This window comes from Scleropages formosus, chromosome 25 (genome assembly GCF_900964775.1).
Source record: "Scleropages formosus chromosome 25, fSclFor1.1, whole genome shotgun sequence".
Taxonomy (NCBI): domain Eukaryota; kingdom Metazoa; phylum Chordata; class Actinopteri; order Osteoglossiformes; family Osteoglossidae; genus Scleropages; species Scleropages formosus.
The window spans coordinates 4139727-4152177 of record NC_041830.1 but is presented as its reverse complement, the minus strand read 5'-3'; the positions used below and the strand labels follow the sequence as shown (position 1 = coordinate 4152177).

The 12451-nt window shown below is 45.3% G+C and overlaps 1 protein-coding gene across 4 annotated transcripts in view; it reads left to right on the top strand.

The window, feature by feature from the left end:
* Positions 1-12451, top strand: part of LOC108928110 (sterile alpha motif domain-containing protein 11-like) — a 55265-nt gene that overhangs the window by 21180 nt on the left and 21634 nt on the right. For all 4 annotated transcript variants that reach the window (XM_029249359.1, XM_029249358.1, XM_029249357.1 and 1 more), the window contains exon 4: positions 10514-10608. In XM_029249359.1, coding sequence (XP_029105192.1) covers positions 10514-10608 — 95 coding nt within the window. The remainder of the gene's footprint in view (positions 1-10513; positions 10609-12451) is intronic.

Here is a 12451-nt window from a genome sequence, read left to right as displayed (position 1 = left end):
TCCTTTCATAGGGGGACACAGTGGCACGGCAGGTTTGCCCGTCCCTGCTCTGTGGTTGGTCTGGGGTTCAAGTCCTGCTTATGATGCCTTGCAGTGGACTGGCGTCCCGTCCTGGGTGTGTCCACTCCCCCTCCAGCCTCATGTTGCCGGGTTAGGCTCCAGTTCACTGCAACCCTGCTCTGGACTAGTGGTTTCAGACTCTGTGTGTGTGTCTTCCTTTGATTACAGCATAATATGCTGGATGACATTGTTCATTAATTAAGTAACAAAAAAGTTATTTTCTCACTCAAGTGGAAATGTTAGATTTTGGATGAAAACATAAAAAAATTGGGTAAAAAAAAATTGCAGTAATAGAGGAAATTGCTTATTTATTTTTTCTATGCACCGTAACTACAAATGCCTCATTCGCACTCTTAGTGCAACCCTTGAGCTAAGAAGTATAGCACCATCAGTTGAAATACAAACACACACACTGTCTGAAGCCGCATGTCCCAAGCGGGGCTCCAGCAAACCGGAGCCTAACCCAGCAACACAAGGCACAGGGCTGGAGGGGGATGGGACACACCCAGGACAGGACACTAGTCCATCGCAAGGCACCCCAAGCAGGACTCAAACCCCAGACCCACCAGAGAGCAGGACCCAGCCAAGCCCACCCAAGCCCACTGTGCCACTGCACCCCCCTTTCAGTTGAAATAGCCCTAGAGATAATAGCTACAGCTGCAACCTTAGAGTTAACAGCAACACTTGCACTTTTAGTTAGCACAAAACTTCAGCCAACAGCTGTAGCTGGATCACGCTGTAGCTTAGCGCAGATCTTGAGACATCAGTGAGGCTCCTGTCCTGCCTCGCCCGTTATCTGGGTCATCATATTGCCAAAGGCTGATGAGAATGAGGGGGCATTGACGGGTTTAGGATATGATTATGAAGATTATTGTGTCCAGTCAGTGGCTGATGATAAGAGGTCCCTTCTGTTCTGGGCCAAGCTGTCAGATTCCAGCCCGCCCAGTCCGCCCGATCCCCCCACCTTCATTACACTGGAGTGCTGAGTCAGTTGGCCATGTCTTACACGTGCTTATGCAGATTATGACCCTGGTGCCCTGTCCGTGATGCCTCATTATTCGACCACCTTGGCCACACTGAACAAAAACGTACCTGTTAGCCATTGTGCCGATTCTAGTTCATTGCGGCCCCTGGAGTTAACCTACTTCAGCTAGAGCTTATAACCTGCCTCTGTAATAGAATTTCAATATAACAAGGTGTAGTAACCAATGCCATGTGCGGACAGTAATCTGCTTCTGTAAAGAGGTTTTAATTGGTTTCAACAAGCAGAATAACCTGCCTTACTTCTGTAATATTAAATGGCCATACCCTGGGTTATGATTTTTCTCCACAAGGGGTAATAACGTAGCTCACCAAAGGATATAGCTAGAGTTAATAATGTACCTCACCTACGGGTAGTAATCTGCCCTAACAGGAGGTAATGACCCTGCTTTGTCAGTTAGTAATAACCTGCATTGGTAAAGGAGTATAACCTGGTCTCAGCATGGGGTAATAATCTGCATCAGTAAAGTGGTATAATCTGATCTCAATAAAGGATTATTACATGAATCAGTAAAGGGGTATAACTTAGTGTCGATACGGAGTAATGCACTGGGTCATTGAAGTTATGAAACTTTGACCTTGTGTCAAAAAGAGAGAACCTGAACCAGCACAATAAAACCTTGCGTCAATAAGAGCTAATAATTTGCATTTCTGAAGTGTTATAAATTTGTGTCATTTAAGAGTTATAACATGCCTCGTTGAAAGAGACTGTCCTAAATTCCTGAGTTGAACTACCAGTATTAGACTGGTGTTTAAGCATAGTCAGTTACCTGTGTTTTTATTGTGTTGAAATTCTGTATTACACTGGTTCCAGCTGGGACTGGAAATCTACTTGGAAGTCAGTTCCTAAATACAAATCTAAAGTCAGTTTTATCCACTAGCTGACAATCAAAATTCACTTAATAATACAAATATCCTTTAATGTATAGCTATAATAAAATAAATTAGAAAGAAATCAGAAATATTCTGTAAGCCTTTAATTTTATATTTTTACTGACTTTGTGCAAAGCTTCACTGAACTTCAGCATCATGATGGTACAAACATAATACTATACTTACTGAATCTTAAAATTACTGAAAATCAAAATGTTCCTATTATTTTCTTTGTTGTCTGAGCTCGATGAGATACTGGCCATTCTTTCACTACATTTGAATATATCCTCTACCGATTTGTAATATCAGTAAATTACAGTTTTAATTTAATTGTACTTTTAATAAACATGTTTAAATAAAATACACTTTACCATAAGGTTACAAAAGCTTTTCCCATACTTTTTTAGAGCTCATCTGAAAGACTTGATGCTTTTGTGGCAAATGTACTCATTCGAGGGATTAAGGACTGTGTACTAGTCTTTTGCTAAATTTCAGGATAGCCAGAATAGATCAATTTCACAATCTCTTCCAGCAGGTTGTTCTTTTCTCTGTAATAATAGTTAAATGCAAGATCAAATTTCTTATTGTGTTCCCTGATTCATCTGTTTTGATTCTCCTGAATTTCAACCAATTCATCCTGTAAATTTGTGAAATGCTTGTCACCTTCTAGCCACTTTTAACTTTTTTGTGATCTCCCTTTTAGTATCCATTGCAACGGAGCTGTTTTTCTCATTGCTGCTATTAGAATGACTGCACTTTGGTGCTTATAAGACATGGCCAGGGTTAATATATGTAGACAGTTTTGGGGAAAACAAAAGGGAAAAATATTTGTAACATGAGGATCCAGTGTAAGATTATTATTACTTGTAAGACCACTTTTTAAAATTACCAGCTGTACATTTACTGTGTTTAGCCATACGTGTAGTTCCTTGTTTAATCTTTTAATTTAGTGGACGTTTGACATGCTCTATTCACATCTCTGATTAACAGCTTGCTTTGTAACTTATTTTCTTAATGTGTCCTTAACAATGCATATCTCATGGTAATTGGTTGATTATAATTCCTTCATAATGAAGCATACTACTTTCTTGGTAAAAAAGGACAATTGCAACTCACACACACACACACATTTTCAGAACCGCTTGTCCCTCACGGGGTCACGGGAAACCGGAGCCTACCCGGCAACACAGGGCGTAAGGCCGGAGGGGGAAGGGGACACACCCAGGACGGGACGCCAGTCCATCGCAAGGCACCCCAAGCGGGACTCGAACCCCAGACCCACTGGACAGCAGGACTGCGGTCCAACCCACTGCGCCACCGCATCCCCTACAATTGCAACTCTTCTTTTAAAATTACCATCAGTTATACATAAGGACTTACTAATGATTTTGTGATATTCAGTTCTACAGTTTTTGAATTATAGTTAAAAATCAGATGTCTCAATATAATATCATTTCCAAAGAAGCTATTAATGTATTTCATACAAATAACTTGTTATATTACCATTATATCGTTACTGTAAAAAGCAAAAATGTCTCAGCAAAGCATTATCCTGCATTAAGTAATCTTTAATCCATCATGTTTCAGTTCTGTTTTGAATCATGCTTCATTGCATATCTTTTGATATTTTTTCAGATTCAGTGTTTCAGACTTAGGGGGTGCGGTGGCGCAGTGGGTTGGGCCGCAATCCTGCTGTCCGGTGGGTCTGGGGTTCGAGTCCCGCTTGGGGTACCTTGCGACGGACTGGCGTCCCGTCCTGGGTGTGTCCCCTTCCCCCTCAGGCCTTACGCCCTGTGTTGCCGGGTAGGCTCCGGTTCCCCGCAACCCCGCATGGGACAAGCGGTTCTGAAAATGTGTGTGTGTGTGTGTTTCAGACTTGTTAGGTTTACTTCTGTGTGTAAGATCTACCTGAACAGAGCAGGTCACGTGAGTCTGAAGGGAAAGGGCGTACAATAAAGAACAAATACAAGAGGATTTCATTGTCACCTTTGTAACGGCTTAATTCTACAGTGAAAAACTGTTTGTTGCAGTTTTAAGCAATATGAGTAGTTTGTACTCTTGTGCAGTAAGCGTGAATGGAATGAAATGGATGAATTTTATCCCCACAGAAAGAAGCCACACTGGGCCAGTGGCGATTCATTTCTCACAGTTTGGCATATAGTTTAAAGTTCTTGTGGTTTTCTTACAGTATTTCTTTGGTCTGCCTAATCACTTGTAAATAGGGGTCTGTTTGAGATTAATAAAAGTCCATACATTGCCTCGCTCCTTGTTTTGGACTGACAGGTTGTTGCTCTACCCCTCTAGGCAGGGTAAATAACTGCCTGTGTCAGCTTGTTAGGGTGTAAGCACATCTTAATGCAAGGCAGCCGGGAATTACTGTGGCCAGGCCTGTAATCTGCCAGCTATAAGATAGAACTGCAGGTGCCGTAGACGGACATTCTAAGTCCAGGACACAAAATGGTGGCACTTCTCCCAGCTGCAGGCCATCATCTACACCTCCCTGGAGCTGGTCCTCTCGCTGTTCGTGGCCATGTCGACATATGCTGCTGATATTGCCCTCATGCTAATCCGGTATTCTGCATCATTATGCTGTTTAAGGAGATCAGAACGGTAATCAGATTTCCATGCAATACCCCTATGACATACTTCTGCATAGCTCTTGACAAGTAGAAGGCAGTTCACACCACAGAAGTGTCAGTGTGGGTTTATGAAGGGATTTGTCTGTAGAGCATCCAGTTCGGCCTTGAAGGAAAAGGCTGTAGGTGTTGAACGGGTCCAGTGCGACCAAGGGGCACTCTTGATTTCTTTTGATCTGGAACCAATTCTAGCTGTTCCATTCAAACCCATCATTCGTACTACTTTATTGTATCTGTGGGCCCATGAATACACGCAAAAAAGTGTTAAACTTTTGGGTGCGACAGCTGTAAGGTGACTGACACACAACTTTACCAAGGCATTTCAGTTGATCCACAAATCAAGTCATCAGTGACAAGCAGTTTGAAGAACTTGTAGTGGGACCTGAGAAAGTCTCATGGATCTTATTGAAAACTTTCTCAGCAACTATAGAGCACCACACAGGGTGAGCAGCCTCCAAGTAAACGTGGCCTGGATAATCTGCACATTTAAGTCATGTGGTAACTTTGTGCCTTCTGTCTCTCAGAAATCTTGATTTTTTTTTTTTTTAAATAATCATAATGTAAAATCATCATCTGCCATAAAGTGCTGAAAGATGTTGGAAAAGCAAATGAAAGCCTTACCTTTTAGTTTAAAACTTGAAGTAATAAAAAAACAGAAAATTTTCTCAAACCAATGCCATTACTAGTGACTTTGTGTGATTTGATTCAATGTTCATTTATTGCAAGTGGTACTTTTCAAAGCAGAGAGGATTACAAGCATTATGAGTGATTAGAAAAAAGACATTATAAGAAGTACCTCATTACTTTTAAGATTATTTTATATTTATATCATATATTTATTTTAAACACTACAGAAAATAATTCTCAACACATGAACAAATTCATGGATTTATTTTATATAGTGACTATGAAAAGCAGTTTCTCAAGTAAAGAAGAAATATATATTGATTAAAACTCTAAAGTGAAAATATATACAATAAATACCATCATTTTTTTTCCCTAAGGGTGCGCCCAGCCACTCTGCGGAGGAAACTAATTTCTGCCGCTTGTATCCGCGATCTCATTCTTTCGGTCATGATCCATAGTTCATGACCATAGGTGAGGGTAGGAACGTAGATCGACCAGTAAATTGAGGGCTTCGCCTTACGACTCAGCTCCCTCTTCACCACAACAGACCGGTACAATGACCGCATTACTGCGGACGCCGCACCGATCCGTCTGTCGACCTGCCGCTCCATTTTTCCCTCACTCGTGAACAAGACCCCGAGATACTTAAACTCCTCCACTTGAGGGAGCAACTCCCCCCTAACCCAGAGGGGGCAATCCACCTTTTTCCGACTGAGAACCATGGCCTCGGATTTGGAGGTGCTGATTCTCATCCCCGACTCGGCTGCAAACCTCCCCAGTGCACGCTGCAAGTCTTGACTTGATGAAGCCAACAGGACCACATCGTCCGCAAAAAGCAGAGACAAGATCTCGCGGCCACCAAAACAGACACCCTCCGTTCCCTGACTGCGCCTAGAAATTCTGTCCATAAAGATAATGAACAGAATCGGTGACAAAGGGCAGCCCTGGCGGAGTCCAACATGCACCGGGAACAGGTCTGACTTATTGCCGGCAATGCGAACCAAGCTCCTGCTCCGGTCATACAGGGAACGAACAGCCCGTAGCAACGAGCCCCGAACCCCATAATCCCGAAGTACCCCCCACAGGATGCCACGAGGGACACGGTCGAATGCTTTCTCCAGGTCCACAAAACACATATGGACTGGTTGGGCAAACTCCCACGAACCCTCCAGCACCCTAGTGAGGGTATAGAGCTGGTCCAGTGTTCCACGGCCAGGGCGAAAACCGCATTGCTCCTCCTGAATCCGAGGTTCGACTATCGATCGGATTCTCCTTTCCAGTACCCCGGCATAGACTTTCCCAGGGAGGCTAAGGAGTGTGATCCCCCTATAGTTGGAACACAATCTCCGGTCCCCCTTCTTAAAAAGAGGGACCACCACCCCGGTCTGCCAGTCCAGAGGCACCGTTCCCGAACTCCACGCGATGCTGCAGAGGCGTGTCAGCCAAGACAGCCCCACAACATCCAGAGACTTGAGAAACTCGGGGCGGATCTCATCCACCCCCGGAGCCTTGCCACCGAGGAGTTTTTTGACTACCTCAGCAACTTCAGCCAGGGTAATGGACGAGTCCCCCTCCAAGTCCCCAGCCTCAGCTTCCTCTACGGAAGGCGTGTCGGAGGGATTGAGGAGATCCTCAAAGTACTCCTTCCACCGCCCGAGAACATCCTCAGTTGAGGTCAGCAGCGCACCACTTCCACTGTAAACAGTGTTCGTGGAACACCGCTTCCCCCCTCTGAGTCGCCGGACGGTTTGCCAGAATCTCTTTGAGGCCGACCGAAAGTCTTCCTCCATGGCCTCACCGAACTCCTCCCAAGCCCGAGTTTTTGCCGCGGCGACTGCCAGAGCCGCGCTCCGTTTGGCCCGTCGGTACCTGTCAGCTGCTTCAGGAGTCCCATGAGCCAGCCAGGCCCGATAGAACTCCTTCTTCAGCTTGACGGCATCCCTTACTTCCGGTGTCCACCACCGTGTTCGGGGATTGCCGCCGCGACAGGCGCCGGAGACCTTATGGCCGCAGCTCCGAACCGCCGCCCCGACAATGGAGGCGCGGAACATAGTCCATTCAGACTCAATGTCCCCCACCTCCCTCGGGACCTGGTTGAAGCTCTGTCGGAGGTGGGAGTTGAAGACCTCTCTGACAGGGGCCTCCGCCAAACGTTCCCAACAGACCCTCACTATGCGTTTGGGCATGCCAGGTCTGTCCAGCTTTTTCCCCCGCCATCGAATCCAACTCACCACCAGGTGGTGATCAGTTGACAGCTCAGCCCCTCTCTTCACCCGAGTGTCCAAGACATATGGCCGAAGGTCAGAAGAAACGACTACAAAGTCGATCATTGACCTCCGACCTAGAGTGTCCTGGTGCCAAGTGCACTGATGGACACCCTTATGCATGAACATGGTGTTCGTTATGGATAAACCGCGACTAGCACAGAAATCCAATAACAACTCACCGCTCGGGTTCAGATCAGGGAGGCCGTTCCTCCCAATCACGCCCCTCCAGGTATCACTGTCGCTGCCCACGTGGGCGTTAAAGTCCCCCAGTAGAACGACAGAGTCCCCAGTGGGAGCGCTTTCCAGCACGCCCCCCAGGGACTCCAAGAAGGCCGGGTACTCTACACTGCCGCTAGGCGCATAAGCACAAACAATAGTGAGAGACCGTTCCCTGACCCGAAGGCGTAGGGAGACGACCCTCTCATTCACCGGGGTAGACTCCAACACATGGCGGCTGAACTGGGGGGCTATTAATAAGCCCACACCAGCCCGCCGCCTCTCACCTTGGGCAACGCCAGAATAGTGGAGAGTCCACCCCCGATCGAGGAGAGTGGTTCCAGAACCCAAGCTGTGAGTGGAAGTGAGCCCGACTATATCTAGACGGTATCTCTCAACTTCCCGCACCAGCTCAGGCTCCTTCCCCGCCAGTGAGGTGACATTCCAAGTCCCAAAAACCAGAGTTGGCGCCCGAGGTTTGGGTTGGCCGGGCACTCGGCCCCGACCACCGCCCAAATCACAATGCACCGGCCCCTTACGGTTTCTCCGGCAGGTGGTGAGCCCACCGAAGAGCGGCTCCACGTCATGGCTTCGGGCTGAGCCCGGCCAGGCCCCGTGGGCATAGACCTGGCCCCCCCAGGCCTGGCTCCAGGGTGGGGCCCCGGTGACCCCATACCGGGCGGGGTAAACGAAAGCCTCGATTTTTCCTTCATAAGGGGTTTTTGAACCGCGCTTTGTCTCGTCTGTCATCCAGGACCTGTCTGCCATGGGAGACCCTACCAGGGGCATATAGCCCCAGACAACATAGCTCCTGGACTCATTCAGGCACTTAAACCCCTCCACCACGGTAAGGTGGCGGTTCACGGAGGAGGTGAGGTTCACTAGGGTGAGGAGCTCAGTCACCCGGGAGGAGCTCGGAGTAGAGCCGCTACTCCTCCGCATCGAGAGGAGCCAGTTGAGGTGGCTTGGGCATCTGTTCCGGATGCCTCCTGGACGCCTCCCTGGGGAGGTGTTCCGGGCTTGTCCCACTGGGAGGAGGCCTCGGGGCAGACCCAGGACACGTTGGAGAGACTATGTCTCCCGGCTGGCCTGGGAACGCCTTGGGGTTCCCCCAGAGGAACTGGAGGAGGTGTGCGGGGAGAGGGAAGTCTGGAGGACTCTGCTCGGACTGCTGCCCCCGCGACCCGGCCCCGGATAAAAGCGGAGGAAGATGAATAAATACCATCATTTTTAAGAAATTAAAAACAATGAAAGAACAGAATCCAAACATCTTCCGTTATCAGTAACCGCTTGACCAGTGCAAGGGTGTGATGGTCTTTAGTTTGTAACATGAAAGAAGCTTGTACTAACTCATTATCTTGCAAATGTTCAAAATTCAAGATTGTTGAAGATGAAAACATTTTCTAATTTGTTTACTAACTTTCAATAACCACTTGGGGTCAGGATAGTCCACAGCCTATCCTGGAATTACTGGGCACAATGCTGAGGGTATGCAATTTAGAACATTCATGTCACCTGAACACTACGCCTTTAAACTACAGGAGGAAACCTATACAGACATGTGGCGAACACAAGAACTCCCCATAGACTGAGCTGGATTCAAATCTATACCCCAGTTTAATTATTTCCAATAGAATTTTCTTAATCTAGGTACCAACATTTTATTTGCTGCAGAGCAAATATGCCCTGTATTTATGTGTTGAAGGGTTGCAGTAAAACACATCCAAACAGGACTGGGAGTGTGGGACCACCTTCATTCAGTTCATTTCCACAATGTTTAAAGCGCTCGTCTGGTGTTCCTGAGTGTCGGTAATCAGTAAGAAGTTGAGAAGTGGTGCATGTGTTTATGGAATGAATCAGTCAACGGCTGAAAAGAATAGGAGTTTGTGGTGACAAAGTATTTTTTAGTTTTAGTCATTTTATTTTAGTAATTTTAAATTAGTTTTAATTTCAAAGTAGCTCATCGTTAACAAAAATGTTAACAAAAACGTTAATAGTGGTCAGAAGCTGAAAAATGCTGCACATGCATATCGGGATTGAGTGAAAGGTTGTGGAGATGATGTATTATTTATTTCTAGCAATTTTAAATTAGTTTTAATTTAACTCTTTTGTCACGTCCACGCCCACAAGCGACAACACCTGACTCTTCACTAGCTCCTGAGTAATCGCTCTCCCTATAAAGACCCTCTTCAGCTCCCGTACTGTTGCGGAATCTCGTTTGGGACAACCGTCCTTCCTCGTGTTACTTCGCATGCGCACACTTGCTTTATTCTCTGTTCACGATCTCCGGTTTTTTGACTCCTTGCTTCATTCTCCAACCACGTCCATGGATCCTCGCTTCTTTCCTGTTCACCGATCGACCGACCCTTCGCCTGTCCCTGGTTTTGAGAACTTGCCTCTTCCCTCAACTTCTGACGAGCCACACTGCACTTGGGCTCAGCTGTCCCGGCTCCCTGTGTTCCGCGTGACATCTTTTAAATCAATAAAAATACTGAAACGCAAGTTTTACAAATATTTAACTATGAGGTTTTCATAGAACCTGATCATGAAAAATTTTCGAGGTCTGTATTATTAATATTTCATCCATTGTGACAAGTCTGGTTGCACATTTTTAATCCGAGTTTTGTTTGTCAGATGAGGAGCTAGTGTACTGATCATTTTAGGATTGTACCCTATTGGGCATTGTGTAAGGTGGTGAAATGGTTCACCACTGCTTACTCATGGTCAGTGCCACATCCGCCATGCCCCACATGCCCAAGTTTGACCTGCTTTTATTCCTGTGTGTTTTAACAGTGAGGGTGACCTCATCCCTGTAGATTTCAGCCTGCATTACACTCCTGAAGGGCAGCCCAGCAGTGATAGCCAAAGGAAACGCCCCTTTCTCTCAGGTAGGATGCTGCTGAGCTATCTTCACCAAACGTGTAGTTTGCTGTGTCCCATCTCAATATGATTAATCTTCTCTGTACCCATCACACATATTAGACACATTGCAGTGTTATTTACATGTCATGCCCAAATCAAAGTTATTGTGTCATTGTAATGGTTTATTTTATTGCTTTATATTTGGTTATATATTTGGGTTTTAACTCTGGATTTAGGTACTGAATTTTATTTGACTGTGAACTTTGGCTTCTCAACTTCCAAACAGAATTGGGACAGAAGGACTTCATAATTTGTTTTATAACACCAAAAGTAACATAATTTTGTTTTATAATACCTAATTTTTACACTTTAATTTTAATCAATAAAAGCTTAATAACAGACATATCTTGATATGTTTGTTGGGTACTAAAAAATACTATGTAAAAATTTAACTGTGATCATCATTAAAATTAACACTGAATTAAAATGCACTGCCTGGCCAAAAAAAAAAAGTCACCACCTGGATTTAACTAAGCAAATAGGTAAGAGCCTTCCATTGGATAATTACTGCAGTGATTAATATGTTTCAGCTGGCAACAAGTTTTTTAACTCTAACTGATGCAGTGAGTAGCTTCTCATTTCTTAAACAACCATGTTGGAAGACATATTCTGTGGTCGTGGAAAAGATGTTACTCTGTTTCAGAAGGGTCAAATTCCTGGCCTGCATCAAGGAAAGAAAACAACCAAGGGGATTGCTGAAACTACGAAAATTGGGTTAAGAACTGTCCAACGCATTATTAAAACCTGGAAGGATAGTGGTGAACCGTCATCTTCGAGGAAGAAATGTGGTTGGAAAAAACATCTTGAATGATCGTGATCGGGGATCACTTAAACGTTTGAAATCAAATCGTAAAAAAAGAACAGTAGAACTCACGGCTATGTTTAATAGTGAAAGTAAGAGCATTTCCACACTCACATTGCGAAGAGAACTCAAGGGATTGGGACTAAACAGCTGTGTAGCCTTAAGAAAACCACTTATCTATGAGGCTAATCAGAAAAAAAGGCTTCAATTTGCTAGAGAGCATAAAGTTTGGACTCTGGAGCAATGGAAGAAGGTCATGTGGTCTGATGATTCCAGATTTACCCTGTTCCAGAGTGATGGGTGCATCAGGGTAAGAAGAGAGGCGGATGAAGTGATGCACCCATCATGCCTAATGCCTACCGAACAAGCCTGTGGGGGCAGTTTTATGATCTGGGGTTGCTTCAGTTGGTCAGGTCTAGGTTCAGCAACGTAATGTGCCCAAAAAATGAGGTCAGCTGACTACCTGAATATACTGAAGGACCAGGTTTTTCCATCAATGGATTTTTCTTCCTGATGGCACGGGCATATTCCAAGATGACAATGCCAGGATTCATCGGGCTCAAATTGTGAAAGTGAAAGAGCATGAGACATCATTTTCACACATGGATTGGCCATCACAGAGTCCAGACCTTAACCCCACTGAGAATCTTTGGGATGTGCTGGAGAAGACTTTACGCAGCAGTCCGACTCTCCCATCATCAACGCAAGATCTTGGCAAGAAATTAATGCAACTCTGGACGGAAATAAATGTTGTGACATTGCATAAGCTTATCGAAACGATGCCACGGTAAATGTGTGCCGTAATCAAAGCAAAAGGCGGTCCAACAAAATATTAAGAGTGTGTGACTTTTTTTTGGCCAGGCAGTGTAAATATGCATTACCTCCACAAATTCCTATTCATTGTCTTCTGCTGATCATGTTGTTCTGGGTGTGCGGCATTTGCCAGTGCTCCTGACAATGACGAGGGGATGGAACCAAATGCAGAAGTTTATTGAGAAGATGTGGGG